The sequence below is a fragment of the Cervus elaphus genome, chromosome 5 (genome assembly GCF_910594005.1).
Source record: "Cervus elaphus chromosome 5, mCerEla1.1, whole genome shotgun sequence".
Lineage (NCBI taxonomy): Eukaryota > Metazoa > Chordata > Mammalia > Artiodactyla > Cervidae > Cervus > Cervus elaphus.
Window position 1 is genome coordinate 116382357 of NC_057819.1, and position 26063 is coordinate 116408419.

At 51.1% G+C, this 26063-nt stretch overlaps 2 protein-coding genes across 11 annotated transcripts in view; both read right to left on the reverse strand.

The window, feature by feature from the left end:
- Positions 1-2087: 2087 nt before the first annotated feature.
- ITGA2B (integrin subunit alpha 2b) lies at positions 2088-15398 on the reverse strand. Of its 3 annotated transcripts, XM_043904838.1 has the most exons (30): positions 15001-15397; positions 13473-13594; positions 13286-13383; positions 13011-13179; positions 12706-12755; positions 12583-12628; positions 12364-12489; positions 11950-11997; positions 11752-11795; positions 11571-11624; positions 11396-11448; positions 10975-11186; positions 8605-8787; positions 8314-8359; positions 8112-8216; positions 7969-8024; positions 7728-7873; positions 7445-7570; positions 6809-6876; positions 6460-6607; positions 5808-5900; positions 5488-5567; positions 5095-5175; positions 4874-4970; positions 4622-4774; positions 4404-4520; positions 3808-3921; positions 3481-3582; positions 3170-3286; positions 2088-2392 (listed from the first exon to the last, which is right to left on the reverse strand). In XM_043904838.1, the coding sequence occupies exons 1-30, from the start codon at positions 15186-15188 to the stop codon at positions 2336-2338; spliced, it is 3099 nt and encodes a 1032-aa protein (XP_043760773.1). In that variant the 5' UTR covers positions 15189-15397; the 3' UTR covers positions 2088-2335. The 3 variants fall into 3 exon arrangements, with proteins under 3 accessions (XP_043760773.1, XP_043760775.1, XP_043760774.1); XM_043904839.1 differs by lacking the exon at positions 2088-2392 and having other exon boundaries at positions 3168-3286; positions 3385-3582; positions 15001-15398; XM_043904840.1 differs by lacking the exons at positions 6460-6607; positions 6809-6876.
- A 4397-nt stretch (positions 15399-19795) lies between these two features.
- Positions 19796-26063, reverse strand: part of GPATCH8 (G-patch domain containing 8) — a 90432-nt gene continuing 84164 nt past the window's right edge. For all 8 annotated transcript variants that reach the window (XM_043904830.1, XM_043904831.1, XM_043904832.1 and 5 more), the window contains one exon: positions 19796-25939. In XM_043904830.1, the coding sequence (XP_043760765.1) occupies positions 22033-25939 (3907 nt within the window). In that variant the 3' untranslated portion in view covers positions 19796-22032. The remainder of the gene's footprint in view (positions 25940-26063) is intronic.

The following is a 26063-nucleotide window of genomic DNA, read 5'->3' on the forward strand; positions in this document are numbered from 1 at the left end:
TTCCAAATTTGCTGGCATATTGAGTGCAGCAGTTTCACAGCATCATCTTTTATGATTTGAAATAGCTCAACTGGAATTCTATCACCTCCACTAGCTTTGTTCATAGTGATGCTTCCTGAAGCCCACTTGACTTCGCACTCCAGGATGTCTGGTCTAGGTGAGTGATCACACCATTGTGGTTATCTGGTTCACGAAGATTTTTTTTTATACAGTTCTGTGTATTCTTGCCACTTCTGCTTAATATCTTCTGCTTCTGTTAGGTCCATACCATTTCTGTCCTTTATTGTACCCATCTTTGCATGAAATGTTCCCTTGGTATCTCTAATTTCCTTGAAGAGATCTCTAGTCTTTCCCATTCTATTGTTTTCCTCTATTTCTTTGCATTGATAACTGAGGATGGCTTTCTTATCTCTCCTTGCTATTTTTTTGAACTCTGAATTCAAATAGGTATCTATTTCCTTTTCTCCTTTGCTTTTAGCTTCTTTTCTTTTTTTTCAGCTATGTGTAAGGCCTCTTCAGACAACCATTTTGCCTTTTTGCATTTCTTTTTCTTGGGAATGGTCTTGATCACTGCCTTCCGTACAATGTCACAAACCTCCCTCCATCATTCTTCAGGCACTCTATCAGATCTAATCCCTTGAATCTCTTCATTCATCTCTCTGCTCATCTCATCACAGAGGCTTTCCCTGACCACTTTCCCTAAAATGTCAGCCCTCTCCCAACACCACTTATTTGATCACTGTCTCCTTATCTTTATTTTGACCCCCACTGATCATACATTAGTTTGTTTGTTTTTTCCTCCTGGTTGAATGTAAGTTCCATGAGCTCAGGGACTTTGTTTTATCCCTTGCTCCATCCTAGCATTGGAACAGGACTAGGCACATGGTAGGTGCTCCATAAATATTAACTGAACTCATGAACTCATGAACTGAACTCATGAACATCTCTCAGGACTCCAGGAGGACCCTCCACCTCCTCCCCTGCACCGCTGCTCACTGGCTCCAGCCTCCACGTGGGACAATTGTGTTCCAACCCCAGCTCTCCTGTGAGCTCTGTGCCTGTGCCCTTATTTCAAACTGAAGACCCCTCCCCTTAGTGGGGAAGAAGGAACAGCAAGCAGCAGGGTAGCCAGAGAGCAATGCCTGCTCTTCTGTCCCTGCTGAAACTGCCTTCCTCAGACTGAGGGCTTACTCAGCCTCCCTCTGCCCCTTCTCACTCTGAACATCTTTTTTATTTTTTTAAAGATTTTTGGGGGGCCTGGCTTCCCTGGTGGTCTAGTGATTAAGAATCCCTCTGCCAGTGCAGGGGACATGGATTCCATCCCTGGTCAGGGAACATCCCACATGTCTGGAAGCAACTAAGCCTGTGTGCCACAACTACTGAAGCCCAGCTCACTGCAAGGAAAAGTAGTCCCGGCTCCCTGCAAATAGAGAAAGCCCATGTGTAGCAAGGAAGACTCAGAGCAGCCAAAAATAAAAAATAATAATAAATAAATGTTACAAAACATTTTTATATGGGCCATTTTTTTCTCTTTATAGAATTTGTCACAACATTGCTTCTGTTTTATGTTTTCATTTTTTGAACACGAGGCTTGTGGGCTCTTAGCTCCCCCACCAGAAATCGAACCCACACGCCCTACATTGGAAGGTGAGTCTTAACCACTGACCACCAAGGAAATCCCTGAATACAGCTTTAAGGACCTTCTTTTATGAGAGCGGGGACAGCATATTACTTCCCAACTCTTAATTCATCTTGGGGTTTATTTCCTCCAAAATAATGGAAAAAAATATTGTTTAAATTCACCCACCAGGGACTCAGCCTCCCTTTTCTGATGCGCCCAACCCTCCTCTCACCCAACCACCCTGAGACACCCCATCCCCCTCCAGTCTCACTTGGAGGCTCTGCCATCCCTTTTCCCTTGTTCCACTCTCTAGCTCCTGATACTCTCCAAAGACAGTAATTTGCACCCTAACCCTGGCAGAGACCTCTCTGCTCACACTTCTTCCAGTCCTAGATTCCTCAGCCCAAACATCACCTCAGGCCCCTCTCCTCTTCTGACGCCCAAGAAGAGGCAGCATGCTGTGGAGTTGGGGTCCAAGTTCTTTATTAGGCAGCAGGAGAGGGGGTGACTCAGCTCTGATGGGAGGGAGAGGACATCAGGAGGCAGAGAGAGATGCTGACCCAAGTAGATGACCCAGGGTCCATCTGATCTCCATCTCCACTAGTAGAATGTCACCCTCCCAGCCTCGGGCAACCAGAGACGGGGAGGGGCACTCGTTAGAGAAGGAACACATCACACGCAGCCTTGCTGCCAGGACAGAGATGTGTGGGCTCATCACTCCTCTTCATCATCTTCTTCTAAGGGTGGACGATTCCGCTTGAAGAAGCCAACCTGGGGGGTGTGCAGGGGCCAGGGATGGGGTGTAAAGGTGATTTTTCAGCCCCAGAGCAGCAATGGAGAACGTATGCTAGAAACCAGCCAGCCACGAGGTCCTCACCCTGAACCAACACAATCCTCACTATATGGTCAAGTGGAGGCATTTCCCATTTAGAGATAATGCATGGAACAAAAAATTTTTTTAACATTTTGTTTTTCATTTCCTGAATTTTTCTTAAGTACTGATGATTATGTCTCTATATGACTCAAGCTTGTGATGGTATATATTTGATTATTATAAGTCTAATGTATGTTTTCCCTAAAAGCACTGTGGCTTTCTAGGGTTTGGATACTTGAGCGAGTTTGAGAACAGTGCAGGTGTTCTCCAGGGGCAGAGGAGGGAGTGGCCCACCAGGGACACATCGGAGCAGGAAGACCTGGGTCCTTCTGGGGGAGGGACAAAGCAGGGAGGAGGTGAAAATTCTCAGGGGTCAATGGATTCCAGAAGGCAAGACTCAGTCCCTGGGACTCCTGCTCTCAGGGGGAGCTGATCTAAAGGCCTTAGGATTAAAAAAAATAATAATAAAGGCCTTAGGATTTCAGGTGCCACCTCTCCCAGGGACCTGTGCCCTGGAAGAGACCCTCTGGAGGGTGACATTCTAATAGCGGAGATGGAAATCAGATGGACCCTGGGTCATCTACTTGGGCCACCATCTCTCTCTGCCTCCCTGTGGGATTGTCTGCCCTCCTCACCTCCGACCCCCACCACCTCAACCTTGCTTCACGTCTCACCTTCCACATGGCCAGGATCAGGAATGTGAGCAGCAGCAGGCCGCCCAGCACGCCTACCAGCACCCACCACACTGGAATCTCTCTCTCCTCCAAGACCCGAAGCACCTGCGTCTGCACCTGAGGGGAGACCCGCGGGTCTCCTCAGTCACCGGGACACTTGCTTTTCCCAGAGACTCAGAGACTTGACCTGCGGCCAAGCCACCTACTTGTCCCACCTCTCAGATCCAGGCAGTCCCTGCTGGGCAGGGACTCAGGAGAAGACCAATGGGAGACCCGCGGGACCCTTTCTGCCACCATTCTTCCACACCCACCAGAACTTCCCCGCTGGGCAGGCTGAGGGCAGGCACGGAGTAGGGAAAGGAGGAGACGTTGAACCAAGCCTGCGACTGCAGCACAAACTGATCCAGGGGCCTCTGGATGGGGTGGAGGTGAAAGGCGTTTACACGAGGCCTGTTGGTTGCAGGAGTCCTGGCCTCGGGCTCCGCTGTAGGAAGATCCGCCCTGTCTGCCTGCTCCGTATTAAACCAACCCAGCCCTCATTCTCTCCCCGCCCCTAAGGCCCCGCCTCCACAAGCCCCGCCCCCAAGCACTTCAGGCCCCGCCTCTAGAAGGCCCCGCCCACCCCCATCCCGGTTCACCTCTTGGAGGGTGGGCAGCCACAGGAAGGCCAGCACCGTGACCATGACCCGCTGCCCGCGCTCCATCTCCTGCAGCTCACAGTGCACCACAGTACAGGGCGCCGAGTCGCAGCTCTGAAGGGACATGTCATTGGTCCCCAGCCCCTACTGACCCATCATCACCCCCATCATAGGACCCAAGTCAGAGGGGGCTGGGGGGTCGAAGAGCTTGGGCCAGGCCTCCCTGTCGGGAAGGGCCTCAGATTCAAGCTTGGGACATTATCTTTGAATGGGATTGCTCACACTGTCCCAAAGATACAGGGAAAGGGCAGGAAGAAGTGGGTCAGTCGTACAGCGTTCAGTACTAAGCCTTATTGTAACCCTGCTTTGGCATTTGTTCATTTTCTTTAATGTACGATACCTTGAAACATACAAGTGCCCCCCCCCACACACCAGACACAAGATGAGCACAATCCTTCATATTCACCTGGAGGTCCCTGTGAGACCAAGGTGACCCACATGAGGTCCCCACCACACCCTTCTCTCTCTCTGCCTCCCATCCCCTCTGCCTCTGGGCCCCAGGGCGGCCCCAGCTGGAGACCACAGAGCCTGCTCACCACCAAGATTGGGTCTTGGAGCCTTGAGGGCTGCTTCTCCTCCGGCAGGACAGCCTGTCTGCGATCCCGCTTGTGATGGGCCGGGGAAGGGCTGGGGGTGGGCAGCCTCCATTCCAGCTGAGGAGGCAAAGAGGCCCTCAGGTCTCATGCTCTGCCCACCTGTCAGCCCTCCCACAGGGGCCCTGGTTGATGGGCTAGGGATTCAAGTGGGCTGTCACCTGGCGGGGGTTGGGAGAGGGCTCTGAGGTGCACTGAAGGCCTCCTTGTGGCTGAATATGCAGGATGTAGAGCAGGTCTGAGGACTGGGACTGGCTGGGGAGGTAGAGGTTGAGGCGGAGGCCACTTACAGCACCAGGGCCATTGTTGTGGAGCTGGCAGGGCGGTGGTGGCAAGATGTTACGAGGCTCAGCACCAAGACCAGCTCCTGGGACCCTCCCACCCCAGCCTGGGGCCCGGAGCCTCCTTCCTACCTCATAGGTGTGCTCCACTTTGGGGCCCCAGCCATCAGAGCTGTTCTGCCCACTGCCTTCTTCTGCAGCCACCACCAGGGAGGCTGGAAAGGAATTCCTGCAGGGGCCCGAGACCCCCAGAGTGAGCCTGATCCCCTGACTTGCCCGTGGGGGTTTGCCCAGGACCCCCTGAGCCTCAGGGCTGTGCCTGCCAACTCCCTTTTGCCTCCTTGGGCTCTCACCCTCTCAATTCCACGTGGGCCGCTGCCCGGACTGGCACATCCAGCTCCACCATCTCACTATTTGGATTCTGGCTGTTCTTGCTGTAGGAAGGGGGCCGAGGAGAAACAGATCAGGACAGCAGCCCAGTGAACATCAGGACTCTCAGGGCAGGGGGCAGGGGAGAGGGGGCAGAATATCAGAGGGCTCAGGAAGAGCTAACTCCACAAACAGCATGCCACACTAAAGTTAGTTCCTCTAGGGCTCCAAAACTCAGAAACAAGTCTCTGAGGAAGAGAGGAAACAGGGAAGTCTAAAGAGCATGCCTCCCAGAGAACCCTTCTGTGTGGCAGGCATCTGAGGGTCTCTGTGTGGGGATCAGACAGGGGGAGGGAGTGCCCCCCAGTCTAGTATACCTCCTGATCTGCAGCATGAAGGACACCTGCTCCCCAGCCTCTTCCAGCTTCCCCACGCTCACCCACATCATGACTTCTATCTGAGACACGGGGAGGACCAGAGTCACTCTGAATGTGACGCCCACTCTGAATGTGGCCACCAGTCCTCGTCCTGAAGACCACTCAGAGAGGGAGTCACTCACCCAAGACCACACAGCCAGGGAGTGAGAGGACAAGGATTCCAGTCTCGAGCCATCTGACTTCAAACCCAGCCCCCGAAACCCAGCTGTCTATGAACCCCTGGTAGAGGAGACCCATCACCTAGGACTGAGTGGCCTCACCTCGGCATTACTCTTCATGGGGTTTCCCAGCTCACACAGCACCACCTTGGTCTCATTCTCCTTCTTCTGGTTACAGATGAGCCTCTCAAAGCCCTTCGGAGAAGCAGTCCCGAGGAAGAAGATGGTTACACAGCATCCCTTCTATATTTAAGCTCCCTTGGAAAGTCAGGGTGGGGAGGATTCCAGGGTGGAATGGAGGGTTTCAAGGGGAGGTGGAGTTCAAGGACTGTCACATTCCTGTTAATGTATTACTGTAGCATCTTATTCTTTTTAATGATTTTTAAAAAATGAAAACCACAAAACATCACATGGATGGTAACTCCATTGTTATCAACAGCATCAGTAAAATAAAAAATAAATATACATCTATGTAAGTATCCATGTCAAGAAAAAAGAATGCAAGGAAATCCAAATCTAACAGAAATCCAAAACCAAATGTAAATGGTGGCTCCTGTTAACAGTTATTTCCTGATTTTATATACAAGTTCTTGCATTGTATGCCATTAGTAAATATTCCTCTTCCAAATTAGAGGGGAAAAAAAATCACAGCTCTTGAAGGGAAGCATAGAGAAATGGGAGCTCTCAGGTGGGAGATGAGAATCAAGGCTCCTGTACTTCCCAGGTCCCCATCAACACCTGGGTGGGGGCTCACCTCCATGTTGCTGACAGCCCGCATATAGTGGGCACCTGGGGGCAGGTACACGGCCAGCTCGGCCTCGTAGGCTCCCTCACCCTCATTGGCTGCATCCATTTGCAGCTCCAGCACGTTGTCGGCTCCAATTAGGAGTGGGGAGCCCTTCCTGTGGCAGTTGAGAAGGGAGTAAAGCCAAGGAGGCCGGGTCCAAGCCCAGGGTCTGGGACGAGGAGACAGGCTGAGGCCAGAGTATCAGGATCCAGGTGGGGAGGGGCTGTCGTCAGGGTAGACAGGGCGAGGTGGGAGGGCAGTGGGTGGTGTTGGGGGGCAGTGGGCAGTGTGGGGGGGCAGTGGGCAGTCTTCTCACACGCTGGCAGTGAGCTGCAACTGTGGCACACACAGGTCATCATCTCCACAGTCCAGAATGATGCGGGTCTAGAGGGGACACGTCATGTGGGTGGGTAGGTTTGGGGGTCACAGTGGGTTTGGGGAATTAGAAGGTCTGAGAAGAAAAAGAAGGTTGGTGATGATATCAGAGCTTTGGGGTTTGCCTCAGGGTTTGGGATGATGTCAGGGCTTTGATGATGCAAGGAAATCCATCAAACGTTAACGAAGTTTCCTGTTAACATGTATTTCCAGATTTTATAATTCAGTTCTTGAATTGGATACCATCAGCAAATATTCCTCTTCCAAATTAAGAGGAAAAAAAATTACGGCTCTTAAACGAAAGCGTGGAGAAGTGGAAGCTCTCAGGTGGGAGATGAGCAGGTAGACATCAGGGTTTAAATGAGAGTTTAGAGGTGATGTCAACATCTGAGGTTTGTATGAGGGTTTGGGGGGACTGAGATTTGGCAGTTTTCATTAGGGTTTAGAGTAAGCATTAGAGATTAGAGGTGACATCCAGGTTTGGATGTCTATTCGGATGTCAATATGGGCACTACCCAAACCTTGACAATCTTGCAGGGGTCCTCCCCCTCCCCTGCCGGCACCTGCCCACCCCTACCTGTTCCTGGATGTGGGTGTCTCCGTGCAGCACAAGAGCAGACGCTCCTCCATCCTTCTCGGGCGGCAGGGACACACTAAAGCTGAGCACGATCGGACTTAGCTTGTCCCGGAAGTCGGCCTCATCCTAGGGAAGGGGGCAAGAGACGGGCCGTCTTGCTACCACGTACCCTACCTACCTTGTGTGTCCCGCTGACCACCCCTGCAGCGCCCGGCCCCACGCCCCGAGGCTGGATTAACAGGCTCTGCATACCCAGCCCTGCCCACCCCCAGCCTGGGCATACTCGGAGGAAGGCCGTGGCGTTGTAGCAGATGCGGCTGCGTCTCAGTTCCAGGTCCCGGATGGTGCCCGCCTGCTGAGAGTCCAACAGTAGGACCCGCCGGCCCTGGCGGGGCTTCTGCCGGTCCAGCTGCAGCTCAGCCTTCAGGTCTGGCCCAGGCAAGCGGGGTGCATCAGAGTCTCCCGGGCCAGCCTCCAGGGGAGCCCAGACCCACCTGCTTCCTGTTCCCCAGGGTGCCACTCACGCAGCTTCTCGGGAATGTTGTGCCCACTGGCTCCCACACACATCTGGATGTTAAAGCTACAGAGAGACGAATGGGGCTCAGGGGCTAGGGTCGCCCGGCTGAGGTCCCAGATCCTGCCTGGCCCACACCCTCCGTTTCCTCACCAGCTCACTGGGGTCTTGGTCTGGGACAGGACACAAGTCTTCACGGCAGGGTTTAGTGAATCTTGCACCATCAGCTGGACAGTGATCATCACCACTGGCTGAGCCCTGGTGGGAATTGGGAGGCTTGCCTTGGTGGCCCCTCCTGACCTAGTCTCTGATGGGGTGGGTTCTTCCCCATCTTGTCCCTGGAGCCAGCGCTCACCTGTATACCACGACCTTGCTGGCCCCGTAAGCTCCCACAAGCAGGTCTATAGATATTGTGAGAAGGAGGGGTGGTGTCAGAATCGTTAATTAGAGACTTATGGGGTCTTCATCTCATTTTCTCAGGGGTTTCCCACACTACCTTCCCCATAGGAGGTTTGATCTGGCCCCCGAACCCACAGAGGTCTCAGGAGGGCACCAGGTCAGGTTCAAGCCCTTTGCTGTGTCTCTTAGTGTCTCCAGCTAATGCCCAAGACCCCTTCCTGTCTAGCTGGAGGCAGTCCAGGGGCACCTGGGTATCCGTTGTCATCGATATCTGTGGCACCTCGAAGGGAGAAGCCAAAGCCAGAGCCTGTGGGGAAGGGGCTGTCCAGGACCTGGGAGGGGGATGGGTTAAGCCCCTCACTCTGACCCAGATACACCAACACTTGGCCTTGACCGCTGGGACCCCCATAGGGGGCGGCTACCGCAACATCTGGAAAGAACAACAGAAAGGGAGTGGCTATCTCTTATCCAGTCGCTCCAGGCCCTATAACACTTCCCTGAGCTCCTTCTCTGGGCAGACCCCAGGGGAGCAGGAGAGGAATGCAGGGGTCCCGGCAAGGAAGCATCTGCCCCACTCTCCAGGAGTTTACAATTGGGTGGGAGGAAGACCCATCAAGTCAGATTATTGTAAAAACAGTCTAACAGCCCTCACTATCTATTGAGGACAATATATTGTCATGATTTCTTTTAATTCTGAAAACTAGGCATTATTATTCCCATTTTAAAGGAGAAAATAGAGTCCCAGAAGATTAAGTAACCAAGACCTGCTAAATATTTGCCCCCTCTTCAGCTGGGGCATTCCACTCCCACCATGTAAACCCAGGGTCACACCATGGGCTTGTCATCACTCATAACTTTAATGACCAGTCTTGAAAATGTAGTCATCATTAATAACAATCATTAATAATCTTATTAACCTGTAAGAATTCTTTGCATGTGATGGCAATTAAGATCTTTGATATATATGTTGTAACTGTCTTTCCCTTGCCTTCTGACTTCATGGTATGTTTTCTGTGCAGTTTTTTTCTTTTAAAGATGTACTGACTTTTCTGATAGGCTCAGAACACAGTCTCACCCAGTCACCTGATCTTTGGCTTCCCCATCTCTCCACCTATTTTCTAAACATTCGATTACCCTCGCCATATCCTCAGCCATCCCGCCCCATTGCCAGTCCTAGCCAGACCCCACCACATTGGGCACTGTGAATTCCTGACCTCCAGCCATCACCAGGGGCCTCAGTGTATGCCTAGCAGTCCCTCAGGGTTTTCTGCTCAGTACGTATTTCAAACCTTTTCCATTCAATCAAGCTCCCCGCCTCTCACTTCCTTCACAAAGAGAAGCAACCAAACTGTTGTGCTTTTTGCTCTTCTCCCCTCTTGACCCTAGAATAGTGTCCCTCCTACACCTGCCACTAGCCTGAGCATTCCAGCCTGCATCTCTCAGGCATTGCAGGGACCCACTTCCAGCTCACTCCCTGCCCCTATTTCCCCACAAGATCATTTTCCTCCATATTTCACCTACTACATAGTCTTTATAATTAAAATAGCCTTCCTTTAATCCTCATCTCCTTTCAGTAATCACCTTTCTCTTTCTCTTTTCACAAACTGGTAGAAAAAGCAGTCTACTCTGGCTGCCATCAATTCTTCACCTTCATTCATATCTTGCACCATGACAGTCTGGCTTTGGTCCCTAGCTAGCCCTGAATTGGTTCTTGTCACTGTCACCAATGACTTCTTTCTTGCTAAAGCCCAGGAATACTTACTGCTTCAGCCCCATCTAATTGTACCTTTCAGCAGCATCTGGAGCCACCGACCCAGCTTCCTTCTGCTTCCAGCACTCTTCCTTTGAGTTCTGGGCCATCAGATCTCCTAGTTTCCCTCCTACCCCTCTGAACATCCCTCTGTCTCCTTTCTAGACCCACTTTTTCTGGGAGTCCCCTAAATGCTCTTGTTCCCCAGGGCTCTCTCCTGGGCCTCTTCCCACTCTGCAACCTCCCAGGACCTCATCGACCCTCCCCAAGCCCTTATCTCCCATTCAGACCTCTCTGCTGGAAATGGGGGAAGTCACACCCAGCTGTTCCCTGGATATGTCTGCCTAAGGCTCCCAAGCCTTTCATGATCAAACAAGTCTAGGGAATTCCCTGGCGGTCCAATGGTTAGGACTCCGTACTTTCACTGCCAGGGATATGGGGTTCGATCCCTGATTGGGGAACTAAGATCTAGCAAGTTGTGCGGCATGGCCAAAAAAAGAAAAAGAAAAAGATCAAATGAGAGCAGAGCTGATTTGCTGATCTCCCTCCAGGCCTGTGGCAAGACTTGAGTTCCAGGCAGTGAAGGGCACCACCACCCACCCAACTCCTCTCTCTTAGCCCTACCTCCAGTCACCCATCAAGTTCTAATAATCTAAGTAATAACTATCTAGAAATCACCCTCATCTCTAACTCTGCTGCCAAAGCCCACACCCCAGTGGTCACTATCTCTTGCCTGGACTAATGCAAACAAATCCCAACTGGTCTCCTTTAACTCTCTCCTGCTCAAAGCCCTTCCTGGCTCCCGCTACCCTCAGGTCAAATCCACGATCTTTGTCATGGCTATAAACCCCTTCTCTCTTGCCTTACCATTGTAGCCATCCCGGTTGAGGTCGCCCAGAGGTGCGATGGCTGAGCCAAATCGCCCATAGAGCTGTGTGCCAGTCAGCAGGAGGTTGGGGGCCCCCAGCATTCGGGCGCCTCGAGTCTGCAGGAACAAGTACACACGCCCCACCTCGGCCAGCTTGCGGTCAGCACGGCTCTCCATGTATAGTGGTGCGCCCACCAAGAGGTCATGCCTCCTGCAGGCCCAACGGGCGGTTATGTGGGGATGGGTTAGGGGGATGCTGTGGGCCTGAGCCCAGGCTTACCCATCCTTGCCCTCCCGCTCCCCTCGGTGGTCATGTGTGAGTGAGGGCTGGGAAAGGAAGAGACCAGAGACCGAGGGCAGTCAACACCTCTGGTAATTTGGGACCCAAGTGGGTAGGGGTGGGGGCGCCTGGCTTCTCACCCATCCCCATTGACGTCAGTGATGGCCACTGAGTGCCCAAAATACGAAGCCATCTGCAGAAAATGGGGCACACCTTAATTTCTGTCCTCATACTCACACTTCCATCCCACCATGTCTCACGGAATATTCCAGGGTCTCAATTCCCTGGTCTTGGACACCCCCACCTGATCCTCACCTGCTCTCCATGCAGCCGGTGCAGCGTCTGGTGGTAGGAGTCCAAAATTTCCACCTGCTCAGAAAACGTACAGGAGCATGTCACAGTTGAGCCCACCGCAGAAGGGCAGGAAGTTTGGGGGGGCGGGGCGCGGTTCAGGCTGAAGAGTGGAATCAGTGAGGGGTGGACAGAGGGCACTCACCGCTCCCAGGGTCCAACTCCAGGTGGGGGCACCGAAGACATACTCTGGGGAGAGCCAGGCCCAGAAAGTGAGGTCTCTGGAACCCCCACCTGGTTCCCGCCCGCCGTTCTGCATCCCTGGGAGATTTCAATGCGGGTCTTGGAAGTGCTCTTTTCCGGGCAGGACTCCCCAAACCCCACCCTTAAGTGAATTTCTTGCCTGTAGTTTTGGGATTTCCGTCGAAGTCGCCCACGGCCACCGAGTACCCTGAAGGCACAGTGAGAGTTAGTCCTTCCGGGAGGGTGAAGCAGGGAAAGGGCCTGAGTGAGAGGGGACTCAGAGACCACCCAGTTCAAACTCTGCATTGCGAAGACGGGGAAATCGAGGCCACCGAGAGGACAAGACCTGCCCGAGGCCACGGAGCGAATTCAGTGCGAGAAGTCGATGTGCTCGCCTTTGGGAGCTGGGCGGTCTGCAGAGGGTAGGGAGAGGGAGCTGCTTGAGCAGACTGGGGGCGCCTTAGTCCTGGGGCTGGCCAGCCAGAGTTGACAATGGGGCGTTCCTGCAGGGGTAGGGCCGGGCCAGCGGTGCCACTTGAGTGCTGGGAAGCCTCGAAGGGAGGTGCCACGTTACCCCGGTAGCCGTCGTAGTACTGCAAGTGACTGTGGTCGTAGGTGAACTGGGTGCGCACGTGCCACAAGAGGGTGCCCGGGCGGTAACTCGAGATGATATCGGCGATTGGAGCCCGCGCCAGGAGACCTACGGCGCGTGGGACAGTTGGTGTGGGCGCCCAGGAGTCTGGGGTCTGCCCGGGTCGAGAGAAGGGAGGGAGGTGTATGGAAGGGCACGTACCTACGAAATAGTAGCCGCCAGGAGCCCCAAGCACCAGCTCCCCAGCCTGAAATAGAAGCTCTGGAGGTGAGAGGGGGTCCTATTTGGGGGGCCACCCCCACGCCGTTTATGCTCCCTACTCGCCTGAGTGACTACCGAGCTGAAGCCGGCTTCGCAGTAACGCTTGTCTTCTCCTAGAGGAGGCAAAATGGAAGGGTTAGCGAAGAAGCCTGCTTTGGGGGTGGGGCGGGGCCACAGGATAATACGGGGGCGTGGTTTAATATCGACATCCAGTGGGCAGGACGCGGGGGCGGAGTCAAGAACTGGGCCATCTGGGAGACCCCAGACTGCAGGCAGGATTTGGGAAAGCTGGAGGCCAAGAGAGATCGGGTGAAGGGCGGGGCTAATGGATAACGGCCGCGAGTGGGAGGAGCCAAAACGGAGCTCACTGAAATGATTTCTCTCGTAAAATTGGCTCATTTTGTTGGCCCGGCAGGGCGAGTACTCTGTGCGGTCGCCGTTTTGGAGCTGAGCCACGAAGCAGCCACCTACGGGCGTCTTCTGAGCCTCCTCCTCGTTCCTATCTAGGACGTTCCAGTGCTGCCAGGGGGCGCAGGCCTGAAGCAGAGCCACAGGAGAATGGGGAAGGGGCGGGACTCGGGTTCCTCCCTCCACGTGTCCCCGCCCTCCGTCTGCTCCCAGATCCCAGTCCGGTAGCGCCCACCACAATGCTGTCTCTCCAACTAACGACCGACGCCCCGAGTCCTTGCCCGGCCTTGAAGGTTTGGAAAGTTTGGGTGCCTATGCTTCGCGTTTCATCATCTGGAGGGCAGAAGAAGGAGTAGGATGCTGAAGCCCGGCTGTCCGCTCTCCTCGTAGCCCCTCCCTTTCTCTTCTTGTGAGAGACTCACTGAGGTCGAAGGGCAGCGAGCTGCACTGGCCGCCCTCGGCCTTCCAGGGGCACAGAAAAACGCCGCCGGTCTCCTCCTCGCTGCGGCCCAGGGTCCGTGGGGCGCCCACCACGACGAACACACTGCATAAGAAAGCTGGGTGAGCGCTCCGTGGATTCTGAGGTACCTCGTGCCTCCTCGGAAGGGCGGTGTGCCTAGAGGGTCACTGGATCATCTTTTCTCAGTGAGACGACACAGACCATAGAGGCCAACCTTTTCATTTTATGGCCAGTGAAACTGACTCCCAGCGAGGAGAGTCACATGCCCATCAGTAACCGAGGGAATTAAGGATAAAACTGAGAATATAACCATTAGGTTTGATTTGAACACGAGGGGTTTGATAGCCTTGCTAAGAGAGACCTAAACTCTGTACACAGTCTACATTCCCCAACACTTGCCACGAAGAGCCATGCACCGTAATCCTGTCTGAACTGTCATCAGATCTCTTTCTGAGAACCAATTTTAACCAGGAAATATTAAGCTAGTGGGCAACTCTAAAGTGGGTGGTGGGGTGCTGACATTTCTAAGGACTCTAGTAGATCTAGATTCAGTGCTGTCAGGAGAAGTAAATGAAATAAATGCATGAGAAACATTTATGCCAATGCCAGCCAAATAATACATAATGAGGGCTCCAAAAATGCTGTAATTTTTTTATCTTTTTAGTTTGCAGGATGTTTACTAAGTAGTGCCCATGAGACCAGTATCTGTGAAAAGGAGGAGAAAGAAGCAGGAGCGGGCAGGAGGCATTGAGTTGAAATTCAGACTGAATAACAGCCATGGGTCAATGTCCTGGGAACTCTGGAGTTAGAAAGACCCTCAGAACTGTCTGGAGTTGAGATGAGAGAATCAGACCCTTAACCTCTCCCCTCCCTCCACACTCCTCATTGACTAGTCATTGTTCCTGGGCCACATTTGGAAGTGGGGGAGCTTTGAGGGAGGTGGCCCTCTTCAGCAGAGGCAACTCCCCAAGGTGCTGATACTCTGAAGCTGGACTTTAGTGTCCATCTCAATAAGGAAATAGTTCAGGGTTGTTCCTATAGAGAGAAAGAGTCAGGACTCTAATTTTAGCAGTCTGAATTTGCAGCCTGATCAATCCCAACCAATAATGCTCTATTGCTTCTTTTCAAATATCAATCATTTTGCTGGGTTGAGGGGACTGGAATAGAAAAGCAAAGTGGGAGTAGACAGACAATTTCACAGTTCTGCAGGTCAACTTAAGACATGTGCTCCTTTCTGTATTTCAAGGGGACAGGGGTGGAGTGGGTCATAAAACTGACCCTTGAGGAAAAAATAAGGCGTCAACATGGGTCTCCCCTTTGTCTTTGCTCTGCCCAGCTCCCCACTGGTGCCTCTCGCTGACACCCCAGTATTCCTAACAAGAATTCAGCCCAAACAGACCCTGGAAATCACTTTGTCCAACCTCTATCACAAATAGGGAACTCAAGATCCACAGAAGCAGTGATGGTGGGGGAAGTTTCCCAGGGCTCACCTCCCATTGCTCTTCTTGTAGAAGTCCAGTGAAAACCCAAAGTGGCTGCCGTTAGGGCCTGTGTAGACAGTGAGCTGCACTGGGTCCAGGTTCAAGGCCCAGGTTGGAGGCACAACACCAGGTCCCAAGAGCAGCTGCACCCACTCCAGAAGCCAGAGGGCACGAAGCAGACGCAGAGCTCTGGCCATCGTCCTTCTCCCACAGCCTCCTAGGCACTAATGGGTTGGTGGCTTCCTCTTTCAGTTCCACCACAGGAAGTCTTTTCTTATCAAGCTGAAACCCACTTGCTGAGCAGTAGGCAGAGTCCTGGGCCATATGGTTTCTAGGGTTGCTGGGAAGAGAGTAAGTCCACCCTGCGGGGTGGATGCTCATGGCTGAAAGCCAATTCTTCCCTTTTCTTGAACATATTTTATCATTGAGTCCTGCTGGTTCTGCTCTTCAACAATGTCTCTTGAATCTTCATTCCGTTTCTCCTACCACCATGCTAGTCTAAACCACCATTGCTTCCTGCTTGGGATAGTGCAACACGCCTCCACTCTAGCCCAGTTCTGTAGGTCCTCCTCCCCCTACACAGTTCCCTGCGCTGCCAAGGCGTACTGTGACTTGGTCAGAAGTGGGGGAAGGAGTGAGGAAGGTCCTGGCCCCTGATAAGACCTGAGGCTGCTGTATCCTTAAAAGGATAAGGCACTTATCCACTTCCTCCTTCTAGGACCTTTGGCAGCCTCACTCAGTCATATTGGCACAACAGCTTCCTCACTCATCCTTCATCTGGGGCCAAGTCTTAATGTGGCCACAGCAATGTAGCCAGTGCTGGGGGAGGGGTGGTGAATGGATCCTGGCTGAAGGGAGGAGATGGGGGTAAAGTGGAGTCATCCCAGGGTGTTCTGGCTCACAGGCTCTGAGATTTGCACCAGCTGTTCAGGTGAAGGCAGGTCTAACTCCTTCTTGGGTGACAGAGCTCTTGTCCAATCACTAAGACTTGATTCTAGTGGGGTCATTACCTAGGGGATGCCTCCCTCAATTCCTAGGGGATGGCACTCTGGGGTTAACACACAGGGGTGCAGCACTGATCACACTGCTTAGTCATGGTCTGTTCATTGGATTTTGTCCACGGGTCCCTTGAGAATGAGGTTCCTTTCTGGTGCCCCAGGACCTTGCCAAGAGCCCAGCATACATACTGTAGGCATTGCTGACAGACTGAACAGCAGCAGGCACTGAGGATTGGAAGATGCAAATGCAGGCTCACACAGTGAAATGAAAAGGAATAGTTTTGAGCAGAAAGGGCATTTTTTAAACGGATGTTCAGAGGAAGAGGAGTGCCAAGCAAGTCTTACTGGCGCTGCATTGTCTTCCCAAAAAAGCAGGTTGTCAGGAAGGAAATTTAAGAGATCTGCTGGGGTAAAGAACATAGTCACATTGTTTTTGCTCATATTTTCTTTTTAAATATTTTATTTATTTGGCTGCGATGGGTCTTAGTTGCATCATCTGGGATCTTTCCTTGCGGTGCACGGATTCTGTAGTTGCGGTGTGGGAACTGTTGCTCTTCGGCGTGTGGGATCTTAAGTTTCCCAACCAGGGATCGAACCCAAGTTCTCTGCATTGCAAGGCGGATTCCACTGGACTACCAGGGCTGTTACATTTTCTGATCAAACATAACCATCATCTTATCCTGCCCAACTCCCCCAGGCTATTCTGGCATCCCTTCAGCACTACCTTTGTCCTCATAATTCACCTCCTCGAAATTCACACAGCTCAAAATCCTATCCCTTTCTAGGTTAGACGCACCCTGAACTTTAGCCTGGGCCTCCTTCACTGCTGAATTCCCAGTGCCAAGCTCACAGCAGGCACGAATACTTAGTCCTGCACTTAACCTTCCACCCTCCCCCTGTCCTCAACTGAGTAGAACTGTATTACTGGTGTACCCTGTGTAGCCCCAAATTAACCCACACTTCACCAAGGTTTTTAATAAATTCTCATTCTGTTCAAGGCATTGAGTGGTAAGAGATACAAAGACAATTGTCAAGGGTCCTTAAAAAACTTAGTCCTGAGAGAGTTAAGACATGACATGAACACATACAACTGCAGCAGGAGGATAGTAAATGCCTTGGAAAAGGTAGGGTTGATGCCTAGCTGAAGTCATTTATATTATCAGCTTCTTCATAACAACCCTATGAATTAGCTACTATTATGTCCATTTTGGGCTTCCCTGGTAGCTCAGAGTTTAAAGCGTCTGTCTGCAATGCGGGAGACCTGGGTTCAATCCCTGGGTTGGGAAGATCCCCTGGAGAAGGAAATGGCAACCCACTCCAGTATTCTTGCTTGGAGAATCCCATGGACAGAGAAGCCTGGTGGGCTACAGTCCGTGGGGTTGCAAAGAGTCGGACACGACTGAGCAACTTCACTATGTCCATTTTAAAAATGCTAAAACTGTGGCACAGAGTTTTAGGTAAATAGTCCAAGTGTCCACAGAGTGGCAAAAGCTATGTGTCAAACACATCTGTGCTTGAATTCATGTTCTTAACCATTGTACTATATTGCCTTTTGTCAGAGAATGAAGGGGTTTTTCAACACAGGAAGTAACAGAGAGCAGAACACAGAGGTCAGTTATAGAGAAAGGTAAGTAGTCAACACAGGTGAGGGCCAGGGCATGAGGGTGGAATGCAGGCTGGGGTCTCATCACTGCAGGTCCTTGAATGTCTGAGAAATCTGAACTTTAATCCATAGGAGATGGAGAATCATATATATATATATTTTTTAATAAATCAGAGAAGATACATGATCAGTGGTGCTCCAATCAGAATTATACTAGCTGCCTATGGATAGACGGGACTGAAAAAGGCAGGACTTAGTGGGAAGATCAGATGGATGGTGCCTACCATCCTCTGAGTTAAAGGTGATGTGGCCTGAACCAGGGTACTGGTGGCAGGAGCAAAGGGGAGGGCAGAGATTCCATGATCAGTAACTGCCATGTGGTAGGGAGGTGTCAAAAGTATTTCAGAGCTATGGTGGCTGGCTGGTAGGATGGTAGTCTCATTAACTCAAATAGGATCAGACTCGGGGACAGTTTTGATATTCAATAAAGATTCTATTCCTTGTGGGAGTTCTGTTGGGGACACAGCTGGGTTGACAGTAGGCAGAGGAGGGCTGACGCATTGCTCTCACTTTTCCATCCCATCAGCCTAAGTCTTTGAATCTCTCAATGAACGTTAAGGCTTCATAAAGTCAACAATTACTGAACTACCATGGGTCTGGCGGTGAGCTAGGCAATGTGGAGGATATAAAGAAAAATCTTCATCTTTGATGCTTTCTTGCTAAATCCTGATGTATAATCCTGTTAATAGTATTTTGCTTTGCTTTTATCTTTCTTGAACACATAATCAAAATGTTACTGAAAGTGTTCAACTCCCTATATAAAACACTAGTCTAAGGGATTAAGAAAAAAAATCGAAGTACAAGGTCCCTGCCCTCTCAAGAGTTTACCATTTTACTGGGAAGCAGTGAGTACTAAATGAACCACAATTCTGAAAATCCAGTAGATCCGAGTCAGGGAGGCCAGCCAGGAGAAGGCTGCAATAATTCAGACACATGATAAGGAGGCGATGGTACCCCTGGCAAACAAGAGTGGCCAAGGGTTGACAAGGCCTGAATTAGTCACTGAGGGCGGAGAGGAGGAGGAACTTCCATGGTGCAGCCCAGGTAGCTGGGGCAGGTAGCAGGACCCTGCCTGCTATCTGGCAGCCGCACAGACCTTCACATGGAGGGTCTCTACAGGTCAGTCTGCCTCTTTGCTGACACCTTGCCTGCTCAGACCACCACTTTTCTTTTTTTGGCTGTGCCACAAGACTTGGGGGATGGTCTTAGTTCCCTGACTAGGGACTGAACCCAAGCCATGGTGGTGAAAATGCAGAGTCCTAACCACCAGGGAATTTCCACTTTTCATTTTCTGACATCCTTTATTTGGGGGCGGGGATTTTGCTATTTTAGAGAAATAGGCAGATCTGAGCATCTAACCCAAGGTTCAAGTTGAATAGCTTCTCTTCTGTCAGGGGGAGAATACAACTATGAAAGAGTAGGAAAACAGAAATGCACATTGTGCCGTTCCTTCCAGAAAGGCTGAAGGAAAGAGGAAACCAATTCATCACTGCAGGGCTATCTATGGTCAGCATTTGATGCACAATTTCCCCTGCCTTCTGCGTACAGAAGAGTGGATAGAGAATTGTAACTGCTCAGTAACAATTAGCACATCCTTCCTTTTACCAGGTAGCTCTCTAGCACTGTACTCTACATAGTAAAGTGTTGAGAATAACTCAGGACTGGTACTGGAGGACTCAGGACTCTGGAGGGGAAGGCTAGGCAGGTGACTCAACTCATTGCCCTGAAGTCCACTCAAAAACCCCCAAATCGGGATTTCCCTGGTAGCCGTGATTAAGATTCCGTGCTTCAACTGTAGGAGACACAAGTTCAATCCCTGGTCAGGGAACTAAGATCTTGCATGCCACCCAATGCAGCCAAAAAGAAAAAAAAAATAATCTGGGAGAGTTTGTGGAAAGGAGGTATACATTCCAAGACATCTACATAAAACTGACAGAAACTTAACCATCACTTCCTCCCACAACATAACCTTTCCCCTCTACTTGTGCAGGGTGAGCTTTGAGAAGCACAATCTAAACATCATAAACAGCTGGTTCATAAAAATCTATCCTTTGACCACTTCATACAAGATGTTATTTGTGACCCATAACTCCATCCCTTCCCCACCGAGTGGATGGGGCAACAATCACGACAAACTCTAAAGTTTCCACAAATCATTGGTTTATTAGAAAGTTCCTTTCCCTAATTTTACAGTGTATATATCTCTATCATATGTGATAAAGTTAAATACAATCTGTTATGCTTGTAAGTAAGGATAGATTATTTTGTTTTTCCTTTTTTTTAGTTTTAAAATCACTATTGTGGAAATTAAAGGAAACTGCCCCCAGGAAGGTAGAGAGGCAGCCAGAGTATGGCTCAATCTACAAGCTAACGGGAAGCAGCACAAAAATGTTAATACTGTATTATTTAAATATTTACATGGGCTGAAAGCAAAGAAAAATGAGTCCCTTCACTTCAAGCAGATGATTTCATTTTCCAGTGCTATTTATCAAAAAAGTGATGCTTCTGAATCAGATGAGGAGCACTGAACAGGTAGAAGGCTCAACAGAGTCTTCGTTTGCCCAGCACTTGCTTGACATGAACGCAAAGCCTTTCTGTCTTGGAAACTGAAGAAAGGCAGAACACGGAGCCCTGGCCCACATACATAGGGTTTTGTTTTTTCTGTCAGGTGACCACCCAACCAATTCTAGCCACAGGAGTAGGTAGGGAAATGCCCAACAGGGAAGTTCTAACTACATCAAAGAAGATGAGATCTACAAGATGAACACCTTTGGGTCATTGTATTAATTAGGACTGAGAGCCAGGTGAACGATAAGGAGGAAGAGGAATTCAGGTGGTACTTCCTCTGCTAAGTGTCATGGGAGAAAAGAAAAAAGGAATCTTTACTGCTTAAACTAAGCTGGGTAGAGGCATAGAAACTATGAAGCAAAAAAATCTGCAGAATCTAACAATGTACTCACCTCTCAATAAGAGGAGGAGGAAGACCGTCCCAACTCTACCACACTCCAGTTTACTTCTACTTCAGTTTCTAGCCAACCCAAAAGGCACATTAAAAATTTTTGTCAGAGGGGGCTAAGTACTAGGAAGGCAAATGGACTGCCTGGGACAGGCACCGTGGAAACCCAGGAATCCCCCAGGACAATCACTTTGAATCTCACTGCTTCCAGAGAATAAAGCTCTTGAATCTCTCTCTCCTCCTTTGTGGGGCCCACCAGTTTCTCTGTATGAAACGCAAACCACGTAAGGGAGACTGTCAAAACTATTCCTCAACACCCCTAGCTGACCACAGCCCGTTAGTTCAAAACTCCCAGTACTGGCGGCACCACTTACTGCAAATTATGTCTCAGCAAAAAAAAAATGTTAAGCAATGTTCCTCTTTTTAACATTTTATGCTTCATAACTTCAAAAAATACATGAGCTTGATAAAATATACATGCTTAGTCATTTTTGCATCTAGCAGAAAACAAATACTTTATTTTTTGTCTGTTTTCATTTGATAACCTTTAAAGTTTCTTAATTCAACTAGGGCAAACATATTTACACAAAGCCACCAGAACAAGGATCACTTAAAGAGCCAGATGTAAAAAATATTATTGCAGTATACTACAAATATGGAACCTTTTTTATATGAGCTACAAAAAGCAGCATTTACGTTTATAGAGTTCAGTGCAATTTTTTACATTAAAAAAATCTATAAATTAAGAAGGAAACATCAACATGACAGAAGAAAATACACCCTTCAGACACATGAGCTCCTCTCTGTTCCGCAGCTTCTATTCATGATACGATCTTCTTTTCTGGGATATGCAGATGTCTCTTCTGGGATGAGGGACACAAGGACAACAGTGCCAAATGTGTGGCTCTGTTTGTGTGGGAAGTGGATCGAATGACAGGCTGAGTGGCATCTGGTTCCAGGTCAGACTCCCTTTCCACCTCACCCGGGATAAATAAGGTCACCAAGGTCAAAGACACTGAGAAGGCAGGACCGCATGGACAACCCGCCAGCCAGAGAGGAGGAAAATGTTTTAAAATTTACACACAGAAGTGCAGAGGATAAAAAGTAGAGGGAGGAGGGGAGAATCTAAACTCGACAGTTTGGGGGTGTTGCCGAAGAGGGGTGGGCAGCACTTACTGTGTTCCCAGCCTAGAAACACAGGAGAGGGAGGGACAAACAGAAAAGGAAAAAGGGAAAAAAATCCCTGATAGTAAACCCAAAGCAAACCTCAAATCTAAAACCACCCCTGCAAGCCAAAACTCAATTCTTTGGCTGTCAGACACTGCCCTTTCCAGCTTCTACTTGCTGGTATTAATGGCTCGACACCCCAAGGGAAGATGCATGGGTCACCTTCCCTGGCCCCATCTGGGCTCCTACCCCCTGACTCATGTGCCATGGCTGGGAGGGTGCTGCAGGTCCTGCCCTGAGAAGATGGGGTGAAGCAGTGGGTGAAGGTGGAGGGCAGTGGCAGCTGCTGCAGCAGGCCGGGGAGCCAGCAGGGTAGGGTAGAGGGCAGCGTGTGGAACAGGGTGGAAGGTGAAGGGCCCGGGATGGATGGCCGAGGCGGGAATGATGTGGATGGGGTGGCTAGCCAGAAAGGTGGCGGGATGACCAGGGATGATGGAGTGAGTGAGGTGGGACAGGGAGATGGGGGTCAGGTGGGGCTGGGGGATATGATGCACCTGGGCCAGGGGCTGGGGGTGAGGGTGGGGGTGAATGCCAATGGCGGCAGCAGCTGCGGCGGCATGGTGCTGCAGGATGGCGTGCTGCACAGTTGTGATGGACGTGGCAGAGGCCGTGGCCGGCTGCTGAATGTGGATGGGCTGCAAGGCTGGAGTGGCTGGGGCCAGGGCAGCCGAAGCGGGGAAGGCCTTCACCTGCTTGGCCAGAAGCTGCTGCTGGATGTGCTGCTGCGCGGCCTGCTGGAGCTTGCTGTACTTCTCCATCTCCTCGGGAGTGAAGGTGATGGGCTGGCTCTCCAGGGGGGCAAGGGATGCATCCTCGGCTCCCTCAGCCGACTCAATACTGGGTTCCCCACTGGGCGGTGCGTAACCGGGGAAGGGCTCGAGGTCTGATGCTATAGGCAGCAAGCTGGACTCCACAGGGCCTGGCTGACTGCCACTATCCAGGGATTCAAGGGTATCCCCATCACTGGGGTCAGGGAGGTAGTTATGGGAGATGGATGGGTCCCCAGGATAGCAGTCAGAGTGCACTGGGGTGCCTAGCGGAGCCACAGGGTGATCAGCAGCAGCTTCTTCAGACTTTGGCTCTTCTGGGGGTGGGTCTGATAAGGGGCCAGCTGTTTCCTCTGAGGGGAACTGATGTCCAAATGGGGCATCACTATTCCCTGGAGGCCCTTCTTCTGTCTCTGACTGTTCTTGCTCCTCTCCCCTTTCTAAGCCAGACTCTTCACATTTCTTGGCGTTGGGCTTTCGGGTAGCTGGGAGCTTCCCTATCAGAGGGAGGACAGGCTTGTTGCCAAGAGAAGGGGGGAGCTTGGGTCCAAAATAACCTTGTGGGGGGTCCTTGAGCTTGAGCCCGGCTTTATTAGGGGTGGCCAGCACCTCCTCACTCAAACTGGGTTTCCTCTCCACTTTCCTTGACTGAATCTTTTCCAGTAGCAGCTTGGCGGTGACAGAGTTCTTGTCTTCAGGGCTGCAGTCACCTTCTGACCCTCTTCCTGGGCCAACGCTGCTGTTCTGGGAGGGTGGGCCTATCCCCTTACCATCATCTCCTCTGCTGTCTTCTTTCTTCTTCTCCCCAGGACCTTCTCCCCGGCCTGATCGGAAGTAGTGGGGAGACTGGGAGCGGTAGATCTTAGAGCGAATGAAGTCTCGACGACCAGAACGCCTCTCTTCAGGGCTCTCGTGCCCCCACGACCCCTTCCTGGAGCCTGACCTCTGTGAAGGGCTCCGGGTGCTGCGGCTGCGGTCCCGGCTGTAGCTCCGACTCCGCTGCCAGCTGTGGGCGGTGGTGCTGCGGCTTCTCCTTTTGCTCCGGCTGCGACTACAGCTGCTGCTGCGGCTGCGGCCCCTGGATCTTGAGCGCTCTCTGGTATGACTCCGAGATCGGCTTCGGGACTGGCTGCCACTGAGGCTATAGTCATCATCAGAAGATGAATATTTGTGCCGCTTGGACCGGTGCTTGGAGCTGGCATAGTCTGAGTCATCAGAGTCGTGGGAGCGCTTGGAGTGCCTTCGTGACCGGTCACTATAGTCACTATAGCTGTCATCAGAGTAACTGTGTTGTCTACTATAGCAGCTCTGATCTGAAGAAGCATCTGAGCTACTGGAGTAAGAGCGCCGGGAGGAATGGCGAGAGGAATGGTGCCGGCCAGACCGTGAGCGGCTTCGGGAATGCTCACTGCCTGACTCCTCCTCTTCCTCTTCCTCCTCCTCCTCCTCCTCACTGTACTGGGATGGAGACTTCTGGTGCAGCCGGCGTGACGACGCGTCATCACTGTCCTCATCTCCACTACTGGGTCGACTTCGACGGCTGGATCGGCTGCTCCGCTTGGTGCCAGCTCTTCGCTGGCAGGATGACGTGGGAGGTTCACCCCTGTGTTTCCTCCCACCATGATCCTGGGCGCTCCCGCTACCTCCACCTTCATCCTTCTTGCCACTGCTTCCTTCTTCAGCTGGAAGGGACCTCCGCTGGGAATCATCCTGGGCTCGCCGCCGTCTTCTTGGTGGTGCAGGGCTACCACTACCAGGGGGTTCTGGTTTGGGCCCCCGTTCAGAATCTGCTGGGGCTGATGACTTATTCTTTTTTCGTTTTCGCTTCTTGCGCTTCTTAGACTTCTCCCCAGATTCTGCCTTAGAGCTTTTCTCTTCTGGGTCAGCCCTGTGTTTCCGTTTATGTTTGCTGGATTTTTTGTGCTTCTTTTTCTTTTTGTGTCGGTGGGACTTCCCAGATCGTTCTTTCTTGCTAGGAAGGCTTCTCCCTGTGTCTTCTGTCTCTGATCCATGGCTACCCCCAGGCTCCTGCTTATTTAGGCCACTACAGGCAGCCCCTGAAGCAGGTGCATCGATTCTGCCTCCTGAAGAATGCTGAACACTCTCTTCCTCCTCCTGGCTTTTATGTAGCTCACTAGGATCAAGGCCTTGGAGATGGTCCTTTGAGGAGCCTCCTGTGTCCTTTGGCTTTTCCATCCCTTTTGCTCTGGCATCTTTGTTCCTTGAAAGCTTAAAGTCAAAATACAAAGGGTTACAACTGTACGAAATGGAGGGTTCTGCCTTCGTGAAAATTAACAGTTCTGACGGCCACTGGAGGGCAGTGCTTTCATCTTTGCTTAAAACAGGAAAGAAAGGACCGGTTGGATGTTTGGGTCCCTCCCGACTTTCTTTCCCTGCTGGAGTAGCCTGAGAAGTTTCTTTAGGAGGGTCAGACTCACACATTTGGATCTCTGAATCCTTCTGACTCTGACTCTCTAAACTATGCTCACTTACATCCCCCACTGAGGGCTTCTTTGTCTCAGCCTTGCTTCCAGGCTCTGAGGGCTCAGTCGCACTGGCTTCCATCTGCTGTTCAGAGATTTCACTAACTGTCTTTTCTGCTCCTTGGCTTGCTGTCACCTTGATGCAGCCTTTAGGCTTGGGAGAACTACTTTTTTTGCTGTCTAGGGCATTCTTTGGCTGTGTACTAGTATCACCTTCCATTTGTTCACTGGCTCTCATAAAGAGTAGAAAAGGAAAATTAGGTTTTACTTTGCAGTGTGCTGGGGGGATGTAGTGGTAATACTCTGGCTCTGTAGCCCCAGCTCCTTCTTCTCGCTTCATTCTTTTTAACTTAGATAATGTTGAGGCAAGGGACCCTCCGTCCTGAGGGTCTTCATCCTCTTTTTTACCATCAAGATTACTGCTACCATCAGAATCTCCCACCTTCTGCAGTCCCTGGTCTGTACCCTTTTCATCAGCTTTTGTTCCATCTTCAGAGGTCCCTTCCTCTGCGTGGTCCTTGAAAACTGATGCTATTGATTCGAGTTTGACAGGAGCCTTCTTGGCAAAGGAAAATGACACTCCCAATTTTTGCAGTGGGGTCCCTAGATTATTCTTAATGCCAAAGCTGATGCCTTGAGAGGCTGGCCCAGGAGCCTGTGCCAGCCCAGTGGTATTACTGATTTGTACTGCAGTGAATGGGCCTCCTTTATCTGTGGAGAATTCAGATCCCAGGCCACAAGTGGCAGTGGTACTTGCGCCACTGTTTGTTGCTGATTCTTCTTTCTCATCATCTCCACCTTCTTCATCTACAGCCACTGTGGTTGGTCTGAACATGGGACCACTTCCAGGTGCACTACATAATGGGTTTAGAAAAATGAGAAACAAACAAAAAAACAGGTTTAGGGGTACATTTCATACTACTTTATTTTTTCGGCCATGCCACGAAGCATGCAGGATCTTAGTTCCCTGAGGAGGGA

Bases quoted from the DNA above. Each gene is read 5' to 3' on its own strand.
- ITGA2B (XM_043904838.1), bottom strand. From the start codon at position 15,188: ATGGCCAGAGCTCTGCGTCTGCTTCGTGCCCTCTGGCTTCTGGAGTGG. The intron at 11,449-11,570 runs GTGAGGATCAGG...CATTTTCTGCAG, and splicing joins ACCGGCTGCATGGAGAGCAG to ATGGCTTCGTATTTTGGGCA. The intron at 5,176-5,487 runs GTATACTAGACT...CCCTTCCTACAG, and splicing joins TTCATGCTGCAGATCAGGAG to CAAGAACAGCCAGAATCCAA.